The 18,083-nt window shown below is 38.6% G+C and overlaps 1 protein-coding gene and 3 non-coding genes across 4 annotated transcripts in view; 3 read left to right on the top strand and 1 right to left on the bottom strand.

Moving 5' to 3' along the window:
* Positions 1-18,083, bottom strand: part of LOC144648597 (uncharacterized) — a 701,885-nt gene that overhangs the window by 665,436 nt on the left and 18,366 nt on the right. Inside the window, 2 exon segments of the mRNA XM_078508141.1 lie at positions 11,696-13,918; positions 14,060-14,349. Of these exon segments, the coding sequence (XP_078364267.1) occupies positions 11,696-13,918; positions 14,060-14,330 (2,494 nt within the window). The 5' untranslated portion in view covers positions 14,331-14,349.
* Trnaa-ggc (transfer RNA alanine (anticodon GGC)) lies at positions 145-216 on the top strand. The gene has a single exon. It is a non-coding gene; the product is annotated as a tRNA-Ala (tRNA).
* Trnaa-ggc (transfer RNA alanine (anticodon GGC)) lies at positions 380-451 on the top strand. The gene has a single exon. It is a non-coding gene; the product is annotated as a tRNA-Ala (tRNA).
* On the top strand, positions 615-686 carry Trnaa-ggc (transfer RNA alanine (anticodon GGC)). Its single transcript has one exon. It is a non-coding gene; the product is annotated as a tRNA-Ala (tRNA).

Below are 18,083 nucleotides of genomic sequence, written 5' to 3'. Positions count from 1 at the left end.
TTCAGTAGTGTAAGGCCGCATTTGCATTTATCATATATATTTTCACTGCTACTGCTGGACACACATTCATTTATTTCACATATACTTGGGCCGAGTATCATGTCCACCATAAAGGGATTACCCATATACGACCGCTCTCATGTGGCTTTGATAGCTCAGTGGTAGAGCATTGCACTGGCAACGCAAAGGTCGTGGGTTCGACTCCCGCTCAGAGCCTGAAAATTTTTTTCAGGTCCTCAGTAGTGTAAGGCCGCATTTGCATTTATCATATATATTTTCACTGCTACTGCTGGACACACATTCACTTATTTCACATATACTTGGGCCGAGTATCATGTCCACCATAAAGGGATTACCCATATACGACCGCTCTCATGTGGCTTTGATAGCTCAGTGGTAGAGCATTGCACTGGCAACGCAAAGGTCGTGGGTTCGACTCCCGCTCAGAGCCTGAAAATTTTTTTCAGGTCCTCAGTAGTGTAAGGCCGCATTTGCATTTATCATATATATTTTCACTGCTACTGCTGGACACACATTCATTTATTTCACATATACTTGGGCCGAGTATCATGTCCACCATAAAGGGATTACCCATATACGACCGCTCTCATGTGGCTTTGATAGCTCAGTGGTAGAGCATTGCACTGGCAACGCAAAGGTCGTGGGTTCGACTCCCGCTCAGAGCCTGAAAATTTTTTTTCAGGTCTTCAGTAGTGTAAGGCCGCATTTGCATTTATCATATATATTTTCACTGCTACTGCTGGACACACATTCAGAAAATGTTAGATTTAAAAGACGAAAGAAAGCAGGTTCAATGTAGATCGACAAGCTTAAACATCTTAAATTATGCCATATCAGGGATATTGAATGTTTGAGATGTTTCTTTCTTGCACCGTGTCACGAGCTTCACTTCAAAAATTCAAGAGCCTAAAGACATGTGGAAACCTACAAATAGTGGTCCAGTTTTGTTCAAATCACCATATATGCAAGTGTACTGAAGCTATAACTGACAAGTGATATTATTATGATGTCATCAGGAACTTAAGATCTGACTTGAAAATGTCAGGCTGACTTTTTCAAGTTCTGCCCTTGTGGCCTGGGAAAACACTAATAACGGCTCCCCTCTTCCTTCAACACAATTTGCTTTATACCTTCATCTTGACGTTTTAGGCGCATTAATATTTCCTGTACGAGTGAGAGTACTTCGTCAATTTTAGTACTGTTTTTACTGAAAAGCAGAAAAATCCCTGTGACAGTACCTCCCTTTAATTAGAAACTGAATTAAACTGAGTTCAAGGCTTGTACCTAGTTACCTAATTATTTTATGTAGCAACAGGTTTGCTTCATTCTCTCACCATCATTATGACCAAGCGAGTTAAATGCGATTTCTAGGAACACTTCTTTTTGTGAGTTTGAATATCGCATTTCATAATCCTGCCTCAGTTTTTGAGTGTAATGTTAGGCGTAAAATTAAAATATCCTAACTGGCAACAGACACAACAGGCTGATATTCAGGGAAACCAAACAAAACCCCAGGTAGCGTAAGGTAGGGGTTAATCCCCGGGGGAGAGGGGTACTTCCGATTTTGGGCTATGAAAGGTTGTACCCGAAAAAGATGCTTTAATCAGGCTGGAGGTAGGGAAAACTGTCATTAAGGTATTAAAAGGAACCTCCGTTGAATTATTTGAAATAATGCCCAAATTAAAATTTTACAGGATAAGGGAGAAATAATATTTAATCGTTATAATATAATGACAAAAAATATGGCTATTAAATTTCCCGCGCGCCGCCATTTTGGATTATATGACGTGTAATGGTCGCTAAATTGCTTCACACAAAAGATCCTCTGCTTCCAAACAATAGCGCCAACCATTACACGGCAGAAACCCAAAACGGAGGCGCGCGGGAAATTTAAAAGCGAAAATCTTTCTCTGTTTTTGTTATTATTGAATGTTTTTCCTCCCTTGTCTCGTAAAATATGGTATTTAGACATTATTCTAAATATTTAAATTCAACAACAACTTGACGCAGGAGTGGGGGCTTCCTTTAAAAATGCCCTTTCAAAATATCTCACACTTGCGCAGCTGACGGCTTAAGGCGACGAAACACGAGATACAAAAACCCTCAACTTAAGCTTGTCGCGCAACATTGTTGCGTTGGCAGTTGAACAAGTTGTTGCCCGTGTTTCTACCGCGCGCTAAACTTGTCTCGCGACAAATTTCGGTGTCGCAAGTTGAAAAAAAATTGTTGCAAAAAGTAGAACTCGGTGAACTCGGTTCTACTTTGTGCAACATGTTGCCGCAATTTGCAGCACTGAAATTTGTTGCGAGACAAGTTTAGCGCGCGGTAGAAATACGGGTAACAACTTGTTCAACTGGCAACGAAACAATGGTGCGCGACAAGTTGAGGGTTTTTGTATCTCGTATTTTGCCGCCTTTATCCATCTAAGTATTTTAAAGGATTATGTACTTAGGTGAAATTAAAGGGGAACGATTCCTATAGAAGGTATGTGAAATGGTTAATAAAACGGCAAGGTTTGAGACTCCTCGTTTGTTGAGTACCCCCCTGGGGGATTTGAACCCGGCACTTCCCGGCTCTAATGACTAGGCAGGCGACACTTGCCTTAAATTTGACCATTCTGGATATCTCACTGAATACCTGAATCAGGACCCGAATATAAAAGTTAAAAACGAACATAACGTTGCGAGGAACACAATCAAGACATGTTTAATATTTCGCTGCAACAACAACAACGACAACAACAATAACTTGTTTATTTACCCTTAGTTTACAAGAAATCTAATTCTAGCTAAAATGACACGACTGCAGTTGGTAACAATCTTCCCAGAACAAGAAACTTGAGAAGCTTGAGAAGCTTAAAATCGGGCGGTTAATAATAATATTTAGAAAAGGGGGTACAGTATAGTAACAATCACTAAAAAAAACATTCACTTTAGTAACACTCAGTGGGAGATTTGCGTAGTTCACAGTCTGCATGAGCTGTATTAGTGTGTAGAACCCTAGTAGAACATAATATCTGGAATGTTTTCAAGATTGCATTATTACTAAATGATATAATGTTCTCAATTTATAAATATATATTGTACAATACATGTAAAAATAAACGACTGAGCTAGACGACTAGAAAATAAAATTTTTCAACCCTAAGCAAAGTGCAGCCTTTTCGCAATACTCTTTATCAGGTAACTACTATTGTCAAGAAAATGGGCACAACTAGTTGACCAATGATTAGGTATTTGTTTCATACCATTACTGTAATAGCAACTAATGAAGAATAGTAGTACTGACCCAAAGTATAAGGGCTGGAAAATACTGAAAACCATTTCAGCTGCGTTTCAAGAAATCCAAAAAAGCTTATGTTTTGCAGTATTTTGTTAATTTTGGGCGATTTTGGGGGATGTCGGGGAGGCGATAGATTTTCTCAAAGGATTAGTTAAATTTAGACAAATAAGAAATATTCGAATTTGAAGTTAAAAATTGGCCGACGGACACCAAACAGTCCCCAGACAACCTGGAGTGCGCTTTCGAGGGGGTCAACTGTTTGATGGTGTTTCCATTTTTTTCTTCAATCCCTTCTTTAAATCTCTTAAAATTTCATTCAAATTCAGGTAGAATCCCACCTTAAGTTTTGTTATTGTGAGAAAACAACAGAAGTCAAAAGTTGCGTGATATAACCAAGCATAGATTTTAGTTCTCCCTCCCTTTCCCTCTCCTTAGCCTTTCACCCCCACCTGTCCCTCCCTTTCTACTTCCATCCTTTCCCTCCCTCCCCTCTCCTTCAGTATTTTACTCCACCCTATCCCATCGAGCTTTCTACTCCAATTACCTCCATCCTCACCAGCGTTTTGGGTGAATTTAGATGCTTGAAAGTGCTATTTTCGGCCTTTTTCATTCAATTCAATGTTTGTATACATTTCCTGACCGCTTCAGTATCCTTTTTTCTTGGTTTTTCGTTTGTGCGCGTACTAATCTGTGCCAAGCAATTAAAGAATAACAGAAATTGGCCTTAATTTTGATCTCCTATACCAAGACCTTAGAGTATAAACCGCTAATAAAACAAAACACACTTAATAATAATTCTCTGAGGTTATACACCTTGCAGTATTAACGTACTTACGAACTTGATAACAAGCCCCATGTCGTAGTAAGAATTTTTAGAAATAAGTTCACAATGGTTTGTTCCCAAAACGTTTTTTACTTTACAGAGGGTCTGTATATTGACCTGTAACTTGTATATCGTATTGAAAAATTTAGAACGAACTGACTTCTGCCCGCTACCATATATTGAAAAACTTAGCTTGGTCGAAACCGCAGCAAAATCGTTAGAGACAGAAAAGATACAGCCGTTTACTGGCAGTCTTTGAAAATCCTGAATTTCGTCAAAATGAGCCAAAATAAAGTTTTCAAATGTCCTTTATCAATATGGTTCTTATCTTCTTATTCAATTCTATGTCCTGCTTTTATGCAGTACTGTCCAACAAAAATTTCCTCAAAGTTTCGGGACGAAAGGATTAAAAATATTTCGTGCAGAATGTAATTTGATTAAGTGAATGTTTTCACGTCTATAAATACTTCAAGCAGTGAATGAAAATGAGAACCACTTTCAAATAGTTAATGCATAAAAAATAACAATCAGATCAGAATACAATGATTATTAATGCAAAGATTCGCTATTATGTCTCGGCAGAGATACTTCCTTTTTTGCAAGTTCAAATGTACGCAAATTTCGTGTGAAATGTAATTTGATTCCACTGTCTTGTTTACAAACTCTTTCTGGAGAAAGTTGTGTTTTCGTGAATAAAACCCATTGGCCTGTTTTATTTTCCTGATCATGTTTGTCTGTGATTTTTACAAAACATGTGGTCTTTTTTTTCGGAACTTTAAGTTGTGCAAAAATTCCTGTTTTGAACACAGATGTCACTTCCGGAATTTCTCATCAAAGATGTAGATTTCACCGCATTGCGTTTCGCTGCTTTATTTTAAAGGTGAACATATTAAAAACTCTTGCAATGCTTTTACAATTCGACTCAGACATTAGACACGGATGTCGTGCAGTATTTTTGCGGCACCTTTCCATAATTTTATTTATTTTTTGTCAAAGCTTAGGGTAAAGAGAGACGAAAGTAGACGGCCAAAAATTGGCAAGTCAGCCGGTTGTTTCGGCCGGCTACCAGCCCTTTTCAAGTTCCACTCTTATTCTGCCATGTCGGGTCATCCCTCAACGGGAAATAAATTTCCCCGATTCCAAAACTAAACTCAAAACGCTTGAATAACGAGCCAAAAAATAATTCATTTCTCGAATAAAAGATCGGAATATCCGGAAAACAACAGTACTAGTTCCTCATCAATTAAATCTATCTTCGCACTGAAGAGTTACATAATAGTCAAGAATAAAATCTTAAAAACACAATTTCAAACTATTCAAAACCAGATTAACGTGCGTCACACGACAGGCAAAATGTTTCAGATGAATTTTTTTTTTATCGAAAACGAGACCAAGCAACCTTTTGAAATCGAAGACTTTCAAAGCCATGACATGCATTCAGGCCGTGAAAAAATTTAATTAAAATAAAATTCAATTGGTATTTAATTGGTATGAAGTCATCTTTTCATTCGATAGCTTTACCGATCTCGTAAAAAAATTCCATTCAAGTTTACACCAATACTGTACATTGCCAATGTTTTGCTGACGTATTAAGAAGTGCCTTACTAACGTCACCAGGCAAATCTAAAATATATTCAAAACATGTTGTGCAAACATTCTACTCTTTGTGACAGGCGACTTTGACGCCCAACTGTGCGGAAATGAAAATCGACACACTTCTTGCTAAATATATAAAAAAAAGTTTTAAAGTGGAGTCCGCCTCAAAAAAATGTACCGCCAGATCACACTGCTATTGCCTATTTGTAGAAACCAGCAAAGCGTCTAGTTTCAAAGTTTCCCACAAAAACATTGCGTGACATGAATGACGTTACCCCTTTTATTTACAAGAATAGCTTCAACTTGTCAAAGCAACTACAGTTTTACAATGGTGATTATTAGTACTTTACCCCTTAAGCTTTTTTCTCTGTCCTCCCGCCGAAGCAAAGAAGAGAACCAGATTGCAGATTAGCCCAAAAGTCGACCCAGTGTGCCTACAAAGATTTACTGTCAAAACTGAAATGAAACCGATTGGCCCAGGCTATCTCCGTCGTTTTTGGCCGGCAGGAGACTATCGTCTAGGACGACCAAAGGGTAAATTATAAATCGGCCACGCCCGATTAATAACACAAGCTAATCTAGGTGGGTGGCTGATCTGACAATTCAAATTAAAAAAGGTCGATATATAAACGGAATCAAAAAAATAGCAATGGTATGTTGCAATTCCTGCGTTTTGATTGGTTAACAGGCAATGGTATATGAGCTCATACACCATTGACCACAAATTTGGTAGCCAAAACGCGTCAAAGAAAACGGCTGGGGAGCTCAAATATTGCAATTCAATTCTTTGGGCGTTTTTAATAAAACAATTATCCCACTCGCGCTTGTTGGATATAAGATTGTTATAGCCAACTCGGCGCTACGCGCCTCGTTGGCTATCTACCATCTCATATCCAACGTGTGCTCGTGGAATAATTGTTAAACATACGGCACAAAAAGAAACATGAACACAGAATAAAAAGACAAAAATAAAAGGCATTTTTTTTATCGTGCCCATGTTTATAAGATGCCCAGACACCAAAAGAAAGTGAGCCCTTGGAAGGCACAATAAATGGATTCAGCTTATGAGAAATGAAATGTTAACTACAGTGTATATAATAATAAATCAAACGATTTTTTGTTACTGAGGATCACACATAAAAAATTTAAAAAACAAGTCAGTCCTCCTACAAATAATTATTTAACAATATAAAATTACGAAAACTTATTAACTGAGTTTTATACATTTTTTCATGTCAAGCAGGGCTTGGTTGGTTTTAGATGATATCCAATCTAAATTCTCTTTGCTAATTACCGTCTCTGTTGATGATAATTGTAATTAATGATAATAATCAGTAAGAGAGCTAGAGGTATAGTTGATGCTTTTCTTTATTCTGGTCTCTCTGTCTTGAAACAGTTCCGTGCAACCTGGGAAAAGTACATATCAGAAGAATAATTAAAACTACCAAGAGTCTCTTAGCATTAGTAAATAAAATAATGATGTGTTTTGAATAATATTTAAATTGAATGAAAAATGATGTGTTTTGAATAATATTAATTGAATGAAAAATGATGTGTTTTGAAAAGTATTAAATTGAATGAATAATGATGTGTTTTGAATAATATTAAATTGAATGATTTTAATACTTGTACAAGACAAGTTTCCCACGTTGTGAAGGCTGTGAAGGTTTCATTCAGCTGTGGGCGAGGAAACACTCACGTGGTTCGTGCGATATGTCCTGGTTTTACTACAACTACAAGCATCCTTAGCGAGCGTGACGTCATATTGCATACGGACTATTGGACACCCATGTGATCCCGTTCCAATTAGTATAGGAAAACGTTCTGTTCGTGAAACAATTAGGAATTAATTGTACGAGTGAACAGATCGGACTATTTAGTAATTAGAAAAGTCCGATCTGTTAACAAGTACAATTAATCACTAATTGTTTCGAGCAAAATGTCCGATTTGCTTTTAATAATAATACTTCCGTTAATGCGAGCTCCTGAATTCAGTAAATTTTTGTGTTTACGCGAGTTAAAATATGCAAGGCAGCCATTCGGCGCAGTTTCGCTCATTTGGTTTTGAAAGTCAACGAAGGCGAGCTTTTTATTTAAAAGAGTCTTAAAAGACAACGTGAAACCTTACCATAACGCCTACTTGTTCCTTCATTTCTGTTTCAGATTTAATAATATACATACAAACATTTTTGCATGCTTATTGGCTGAGAGCACGTCAATTGATCCCAAACAGTGCAGAACGTTGAAATTGAGTGCTAAAAGGTTGAAAATGAGTGCAGAAAGCTGAAATTAAATTGATTGGCAGGAAAGTCGAAAAGCGCGCCAAATAAAACAAAATGGCGGCCGATGTCGGAGTGTTCGAGAGAGCAAAAATCTAACAAAAACATATCGATTCATGAAAAGTTTGACCGATTTAACGAACATTGTAAGTATATAAACCAAAGTTCTAGCAACTGGACACTTTTGCAGCACAAGAGAGGCTTTACGAAACTACTGAAAGCTACGGGCAACCGCGGAATTTTTTACGCGACAGCTCGTAAAGAAGGAAGATTACAAGCATGAATTGAAGTTGCACATTTCAGCCCATACCAATAGAACTAAATGAGGATAAAAACACCTCAGATGATAATGCATGACAGAGAGCTTTAAAATTCTGTAGCGGTATCTGAATTTTACAAAGCCCGGCAACTTCGTAAGGTTTTAAAAACCGCTGAACATGTAGTTTGTTTGTTATCCACTTTCAATGAAATCTTTGTATGTATAATACAGTAAAAACCTGCGAGTAAGAACCTCACATTCAAGAATCTGTAAGGCTAAAATTTGCAAATTAGACCCCACTTTTATAAGAACATATTTAGCCTAAAATTTGAAAACAGGTTCTTATTTTCTAAAATTGATTAAAAATGTTTACTTTTGGGAAAATAAGTTTGGACAAGGCTTTACTGTACATGCATACAATGTCATGTTCTGAATGATTAGTGCTTCATTTCTTCATAAACTCTTGTGTTGTATGCACATTTTATACAAATAATCGGCCGAATACCACTAAAACTTCTAAAAGCAACAATGTTAACTGCCATATATGTAAAAACCTGTTTAGGAAAAAATTAGGTTCTTACTCCTCGCGGGTTTTTACTGTATTAACAAGTAATCATATGATTTTTCTCTTGTAATTTGGGATAAATCAGCACTCGTAAATTTTTCAGACTACAAGCACGAGTAAATTTGTAAAATTTACTCAAGCTGATTTAACCCAAATTACACTCGAAATTATGTGATAACCTATACAAATTTGCCGATTAGGGCCTGCAACGTTCAGTGTAGATCACTGTAGGTCACTTTATATCGATCTTTAACCGCCGATCGATCTTTAACTGCCGACCGGTTAGCTCAGTGGTAGAGCGCCGGACTGTTGTGTGGGAGGTCTCGGGTTCGACTCCCAGACCGGACCAACACTCAGGGTCTTAAAATAACTGAGGAGAATGTGCTGCCTTTGTAATTACATCTGCAAATGGTTAGACAGTCTAGTCTTCTCGGATAAGAACGATAAACCGTAGGCCCCGTCTCCTGCATCTTCAGTGTTATAATCAACAGGGGACGTTAAAGAACCCACACACTCATCGAAAAGTGTAGGGCATGAAGTTCCCGGTGTAGTGGTCTGTTCTATTCCATCGGTTGGGTGGTGGGGTGAGATCAAACACATGGACGGATAGCGGCTGCCATAGGCGCATATATATGCTGATGTCCGATCTCATCCCTTAATTCAACAAATTGTAAATAGTTACTGAAAAACCCTGTGGGGAGCTGACTATTAAAGTTTACATTACATTACATTACATTACATCTTTAACGTATTTTCAGAAAGAAATCAGCGACTGGAAACAGACTGGAAACGAGCTGTAACAGTACTGCAACCGCGATTTTTGGCGCGAAACTCTGAGCGATTCAATTAAGCTTTAATTGTTCTTCTTGCCATAAAATTTGGGATAAATTGTTCCGACGCGAGTATGACGGAATCAGTATTATTACGTAACAAATAAGATGGCGAGTTTACAAATAGGTCGACCACTAGGTAACGCTACGAGTACTTTTAAGATATTTTATTGTGTACTATCGCTGTATATTTTTACTTATCCTTTATATTTTTCCGTCCTCGGCAATCAAAACTCAGCAAGACGCATAAAAGATATCTATAGCGAAGTTACAAACTACATTGTCCACCAGATATATTTCTCTTTAGTTTCAGCGGGAAATTTGGACAGTTGTCATTGTGTTTCTTATTAAAAATTTTCCGCTGTTGTTTTGATCACCTATTTTGTATACACAAGAAGCCAGGCCCCAGTCTTTTCTCGAAGTTGCACACCATTACGTCCATCGTTACAACCTGAAATGCAAAATTTTTAGTTATTAAAGGAACTTACTTTTACTTCCCGAAGTCAAATGTCACGTTATCTCCAATCAGCATGAACGGTGCCCACTCGGAAATTTTGGTAAAGCCATTAGCTCTCATCCACTTCATGGCCTCGTAAAGCGATTCACTGGCACTTTGCCCACGAACAAGGTGCTCGTAGAAACGACGCATCAACTGCTCTGTCGCTCTGTCTTTTAGCGCCCACAGAGCAACCAGTACTGAACGTGCACCGGATCCTAAAAACGCTCTAGCGATTCCAATCACTCCTTCGGCTCGAATCTGTCCCTTTCCACTGTGACAACAGCTAAGTACCACCAGCTTAGCTCGCAGTCGAACTTGCGAAATGTCAGACATTGTCAACAGGTAGTTTTCTTCTTTTGGAAACTTTCTAGTAGGGCGTAGAGGGGAAAGGGCAATCTCTCCTCTTTTGGCATTACCATGTGCAGCAAAATGTATCAGACTCACTGATTGTAAACGTTCAAGCACCGCCTGCTTGGTTGCTCTCTGTCCCAACAAAGGCTGTACGCCAAGTAGTTCTCCAATCATCTCTGCCTCCTTTCTTGCAAAGGGCAGTGGTTTAAAGTTCTCAACACGTCCCATGTAACGCACCCGAGCAACCACAGGATCACCCACAATCAGTGCACCAGTCTGACTGTGATAGTCTGCTGGACTGTCCTGAATGAGCTTTAGGGCCGTCAGTGAAGGAACGATGCGGATTCTGGAAGTCTCTGATAGATACTTCCCGCTCTCATCACTTAACGCCGCAAATGGAACTTGGTTCAAGGACCGATCAGGAACAATGATGATTTCGGGCTCCTCAAGTAAGTCAGCCACAGGAGCAATGAACATTCTGTAGCACAAAGAAAGACTTGATTCGGGATTTTGAATTTCTTTATCGTCGTCCCCTACAAGTCGCAATTGTTCCAGGTTTACGTTTGACTCAGAATTATTTAAAGAGCGATCTTCGCAATCTTTCTTGGGTAAAATACCAAAGCTGTGGAAGTTTTTAGCGAAAAAGTCATCCAAATAACCATTTGATTCAGCACCGACAATGTTTTCATTCACATTTATTCGTCGAAAATGAAGGACTCCGCTTGTTTTAAGAATCCACAAAAACGCATGTTGTTTAAAATAAGAAGTGTACAGACAAACGCAGTTGCTTTCTTTTTTCATAATATTCTCAATACCAATCCACGATTGTGGATTAGTTGAGATTTCACTTTCAACAGAGTACTGAGTCGCCATCAAGTCTGCTAGGGCTCTAGCCCGTGCAAGCTCTAGGACATAAAGAGCATTGTTAGGGTTTCCAGTAAAACAAAAAAGTGCGCTGAGAACCCGGTAGGGAATATCACGGACGTCTGAAAATGATATTTTAAACTGATCGTTGTCTTTCAGGAAACCACGCATTTCTTCAGTTTTATCAATACTCCGAAGTAGATGGTTAAACGCTTCCTCGGTATTTCCTTTGGATAACTTCACCCCTGCTAGGAAAGCAAGACATTTAAACACGCTGTCAAGGTCTCCAATATCTTGACTAATTGAAAGCCCCCTATAAAGATAACCTTCAGACATGTCATATTCACCAAGAGAATGAAACACAGTTCCTAAGTTTGCGTAATCTACTGCTTCTCCTCGTTTGTCGCCAATTTCAACTCTGATCGCAAGTGCTTTTTCGTGATATTCTTTAGCCTTCTCATATTCACCAAGAGAGTGAAACACAGTTCCTAAGTTTCCGTAACATGTTGCTTCTCCTTGTCTGTCACCAATTTCAATTTCGATCGCAAGTGCTTTCTCTTGATATTCTTTAGCTTTGTCGTATTGACCAAGCGATTGAAACGCACTTCCTAAACTTCCCTTATCTTTTGCTTCTCCTGATTTGTCACCAATTTCAATAGAGATCGCAAGTGCTTTCTCGTAATATTCTTTAGCTTTGTCATATTCACCAAGAGAAGCAAATAGAGTTCCTAAGTTTCCGTAGGATGCTGCTTCTGCTGCTCTGTCACCAATTTCAATTTTGATTGCAAGTGCTTTCTCTTGATATTCCTTAGCTTTGTCATATTCACCAAGAGATTGAAACACATTTGCTAAATTTCCGTGATCTGTTGCTTCTCCTGCTTTGTCACCAATTTCAATTTTCATCGCAAGTGCTTTCTCGTGATATTCTCTAGCTTTGTCATATTTACCAAGAGACCTAAACACAGTTCCTAAGTTTCCGTATAATGTTGCCTCTCCTGATCTGTCACCAATTTCAGTCCTGATCGCAAGTGCTTTCTCCAGAAATTCTTTAGCTTTGTCATATTCACCAAGAGATTTGAACAAAGTTCCTAAGTTTCCGTAATCTGTTGCTTCTCCTGCTTTGTCGCCAATTTTAATTCTGATCGCAAGTGCTTTCTCCTGAAATTCTTTAGCTTTGTCATATTCACCAAGAGATTTGAACACAGTTCCTAAGTTTCCGTAAGAGTATGCTTCACCATATCTGTCACCAGTTTTAATTTTGATCGCAAGTGCTTTCTCCTGATATTCTTTAGCTTTGTTATATTCACAAAGAGAATGAAACAAAGTTCCTAAGTTTCCATAATCTACTGCTACTCCTACTCTGTCACCAATTTCAATTCTTATTGCAAGTGCTTTTTCGTAAAATTCTTTAGCCTTCTCATATTCACCAAGACATTGAAACACAGTTCCTAAGCTTCCGTAATCTGTTGCTTCTCCTGCTTTGTCGCCAATTTTAATTCTAATCGCAAGTGCTTTCTCGTGATATTCTTTAGCTTTGTCATATTCACCAAAAGATTGAAACACAGTTCGTAAGTTTCTGTAATCTACTGCTTTTCCTGCTTTGTCGCCAATTTCAGTTTTGATCGCAAGTGCTTTCTCATGATATTCTTTAGCTTTGTCATATTTGCCAAGAAATCGAAATACAGTTCCTAAGTTTCCATAGGATGATGCTGCTCCTGCTCTGTCACCAATTTTAATTCTAATTGCAAGTGCTTTCTCGTGATATTCTTTAGCTTTGTCATATTCACCAAGAGATTTAAACACAGTTCCCAAGTTTCCGTAGGAAGTTGCTTCTCTTACTTTGTCGCCAATTTCAATTGTGATCGCAAGTGCTTTCTGGTGATATTCTTTAGCTTTATCGTAATCACCAAGAGATTGAAACACAGTTCCTAAGTTTCCGTAAGGTGCCACTTCTCCTTGTCTGTCACCAGTTTCAATTCTGATCGCAAGTGCTTTCTGGTGATATTCTTTAGCTTTGTCATATTTGCCAAGAAATCGAAAGACAGTTCCTAAGTTTCCATAGGATGATGCTTCTCCTGCTCTGTCACCAATTTTAATTCTAATTGCAAGTGCTTTCTCTTGATATTCTCTAGCTTTCTCATATTCACCAAGAGATCGAAGCATATTTCCCAAGCTTCCGTAAAGTGATGCTTCTCCTTTTCTGTCACCAACTTCAATTCTGATCACAAGTGCTATCTCAAAATATTCTTTAGCTTTGTCGTATTCACTTAGAGATTGAAATACATCTCCTAAGTTTTCGTAAGATGATGCTTCTCCTTTTCTGTCACCAATTTCTATTCTAATCGCAAGTGCTTTCTCGTGATATTCTTTAGCTTTGTCATATTCACCAAGAGATCGAAACACAGTTCCTAAGTTTCCGTAGGATAAAGCTTCTGCTTGTCTGTCTCCAAGTTCAATTCTGATCGCAAGTTCTTTCTTAAGATATTCTTTAGCTCCAACATATTCGCAAAGACGATAAGACATTGTCCCGCAATTTCTATAAGCGTATGCTTGTCTTTTTCTGTCGCCAGTTTCTCTCATGATATTGATCGCCCTCTCATAAAGTTCTCTTGCCTCTGCATATTCACACCGCCGTTTATATATGTCGGCTAGTGCTATGGTAATATTCCCTCCTTCGGCTGTGTCACCACGCTCGCAGTAAATGGCAAGAAGTTTTATACCATATTTTATTGCATTTGTGTAATCAGGGATGACAGAATAGGCACTGAACATTGTATTATAGATCGCGCCGTAAAGTATTTTGCCAAATTGATTTTCTTTCTCCAGTGCTTTATTATGTAGAATAATCAAACATTCTTTGCATATCTCGATGGCTTTTAGAGCACGACAGGTGTTAAGAAGGAAAGTAGCAACAACTAAGCCTATACATATGGCTTGTGTGACGTCTTCTATGTCTTTCATGATGTCCTCTTCTAAAAGCCTTGTAAAAACATAATAAACAACAAAATTTTAAAATTACTTAAAATAACGTTATATAACGTTAATCTTTAGTTTTATTAAGAGCAAATTAGAATTCAAAATCCGCTCGCTGTTTGTTTTGTTATGTAGACTAGCAGAATTCATGAAGGAAGGATCAGTGTAAAAATGGGCTTTCCGAGGATTTATTTGTCAAAATGCCGCCCTTTCCAGCAGACCGTGACACCCAAAATTGTTATTTTTTTCACTCTCTCTACGGTAATTAAACATGCATCACGTGGTATGTTTGTGTCAGGGTTCGTTGTATGACGTGAGTATCGCGCGATAAAAATTGAGGGGTATTTGAATAAGGAAGTTTAGGACATGTAACGTCAGCATGAGTAGTGTTTGCGAGCTGAATCTGCTAAAACTGAATGAGACTTCAGTCGAGTAAGTACAATTAATAAAGTTTGAGCGTTCACAACACGTTCTGGTACCATTGGTGACAGATTCTTTACTTACACTACGACGTAACTATGTAAATCTGTGTCATTGGCAGGAATGCTTGACTCTAGCTACCATTGCATATGTACCCTATGCGGACCCGCGTCTGTCGTGTTGAGGTGGCTGGTATCGGTTTTCAGCACTTTAAAGCTCTTATTATTTGACGGGTCAGTACAAAAAAATCTTTATCAGTTGATGCTACAATAATGGTTTCAAATAAATGCCCAATGATTGGTGAATACATTTTGGTTATTTTATTGACGTCACTGGCTACCATAGCAACTGTATAACCTGTTAAAAACACCTTTAATTTGGGCTTTAAGTGCTTATAAACGAGCTCGGTGACCCCTATTTTTATTATTGAACATTGATCAGAATATAATGATCAAAGTATAAGAGCTGGAAAGTGCTGAAAACCAATACCAGACTCCTTTACGTCGAATGTTGACACGTGATAGAATGCGTAAAGGGAGCGACTACAGCACTTAGTTCATGTAATGAGACTTCTTAGTTTTTCATACATGAGGTATAAATCACACATGTCATGAGGTGTCTCGTTGTTGTCTCATTACATCAAATGAGTGCTGAATAGCTTGTTCCGCGTGAAAATTTGCCGAGTCGCCATTTTGAACACAGCGGGATTTGTCACATGTAGATGTTCAGTAATTTGATCTTGTCGTACACGTATTCTTGACCTACTAAGGAACGAATTCGAAACAGTCGGTAAGTGTTTTTACGTGTAATTTTCGGCTTACCGGTTTGTATACTCATTTAGCTTTTTGTTTGCAGTATTCCTAGAAAACCCGAGCTACTTGATCATGAATAATCGGATCGGCCTTGTTTAAACGTAAGACCTTACGCAAAAATGGTTGTCATTCATTTTTGTTTTTTGGTCAAGTTTCTGAAAACGCTGATGGTGGCACTTAAACAATAAATATAATGCTATTCTGAGAAGTTTCAGTGTTTTGGGTTAAATGGCTCCAAAGATATGACTCATTCAAATTTAAGATATTTGTATGGAAAAAGTCACCCTGGCCTGCCTAGCCTCGTTTTCATGTTTTTGGCAATATAAATGCCCCTGTAACTTCCCATTAGATGAAAGCAGGGGGGGGGGGGGGGGGAAGAAAGTCGGCACTTCTATTTGAATACATAGCAGTGCCTGGAAACGGTGCGAGTCTATGTTAATCAAGCCGTTGCTAAGAAAGACGTCAAACCAAGGTTTTGTTTTCTCGGAAAGATTTAAATATCAATGACTGCGTGCGTGTGAAATGCGAATAGTCGCGGTGTTTGCGTTTGATGTTTTACGCCTAATGTCTCACGTCATTGAGAATGTTTGGGCGGCGTGGAATAACAATCGAAAAATTTGTCACGCGGTTGAAATTTAACAACCAAAAAATGGGAAATAATTTCAGAACCATTGGAGTTATTTTTAATTAGTATAATTCACAAGCCTTACTTTTGCCAGACTGGTCACCGTTATCACTGTTCACGGTTGTTTTGATATCCGGAAGACTTCAAAGGAGCAATCAAAATGCAAATAGCTATTGTGTTTTGCCGGCACGATCAAGACCAAATCATGCGAATTAAACAATGAACTTTGTCAAGCTATTCACTACACCCTTAGCAACCATTCGATAGCTACTGCGCAGTCTCGGTTGCCCGGCACCGCTATGATCACTTTTTGAGTCGTGTAACAAAGGAAGTTTCTTCCCCCCCCCCCCCCCCCCCCCCTGGATGAAAGTATAGCCTTTAAACTTCATACACTGATTTACTTTGACTTTATCTTTAAGTTATAGTAATTCAATTTTATTGACAAATGATTTTTCTGGGAGCCGAAAATTAACAGCCACCATATTTGCATTGGGTCTATTGTTTGAGGTATAAAATAAATTTCTGATTTTGCGACGTCATCTCAGTCAACTTACGTAGCATGTCGGTTTCGTAACCTTACTAAATCACGTGATGCAAAATAGTTACTCATTTGTTACAACCAAATGTACCAGGTGATGCATTTTCAATCACCGTGAACACGGTGTAAAAAAGTGAGAGGCGCGATAGCCTAATGGTTAGTGCGCTCTGCACTTCGGATCGAGAGGTCCGAATTCCAGCCCTTGCCGGTGTCATTGTGTTGTGTTCTTGGGCAAGACACTTAACTTTTATAGTGCCTCTCTCCACCCAGGTGTAGAAATGAGTACCGGTGAATTTACTACTGAGGGGTAACCCTGCGATGGACTAGCATCCCATGTAGGGGGAGTACACATACTCGTGGTCACTTAATGCTACTAAAACCGGGATAAGCAACGGCCTGATGGGCCACTCGGGTCGAATGCAGACTTTACGTGCCTTACAACTAAATTTACCACGTTATACATTTTTAATCACCGTAAAGACGGTGAAAAATAAATGGCACGCAATGCATCACGAGAGGATATCCTCTCTTGATCTATGCATAAGCGATGAACTTTCACAGGGGCTCTTACATAATTTTGAGGAAATTTATCAGAAATTTAACGTAAATATAAAAGTAGCTGACATCCAACTGCTGCTTACATTTTTTAAACATAAGCAATGTTAGTGATTGTATATTTAGCATAGTTAGGATCTTATGGAATTCAAATAAAACATTAATACAGTAGTTGAGGTCTCCGCACACGTAGGGACAAGACACAGGGACATGTAGCAGCCACAAAATCATGTGCTGTTCACACTGAAGGGACATGAAGCAGGGGTGTAGTGGGGGCATGTAGCAGGGACAAAATCACAATATGTACACACAAGAGAAAATGTATCGGGGACATGTTGCAGCGACATGTCTCCAGTGTGAACGAGCCGTATATGTTGGTATCTCGCCTAGAACGAGTTTTCTTACCAAACAAAAGGTTTAATGAAAAATACAACAGCTCTGCACGTGCGCCTTAGTTATCCCCTGCAAAACTTGACAACGCGAAAAAATTAAATTCTGCGAGTTTTTGAGACGGTGAACAACGAACGCGGGATAAACAAATTGAGTAGATACGGCCATTGCGGGATTTTTTTAATAAAATTTATTTTACCAAAAATATATTTTTTTAATTTTTAACTGGACTTTTTTGACTAGATGTTGTCTATAGCGTCGCCGTCGCTGTCGTTTTTGCTTCATTCTCCTGCAGGGACATGTTGCAAAACCGTCCACACGAGGGGACATCGCATTCCTGTGACATTTTGTCCCTGCGATATGTGCCACGAATTTCAACAAATTCATCTCCGTGCAACATG

Source organism: Oculina patagonica, chromosome 1 (genome assembly GCF_052425735.1).
Source record: "Oculina patagonica isolate OP01 chromosome 1, crgOcupat, whole genome shotgun sequence".
Classification (NCBI taxonomy): domain Eukaryota; kingdom Metazoa; phylum Cnidaria; class Anthozoa; order Scleractinia; family Oculinidae; genus Oculina; species Oculina patagonica.
This window is presented reverse-complemented; position numbering and strand designations above follow the sequence as displayed.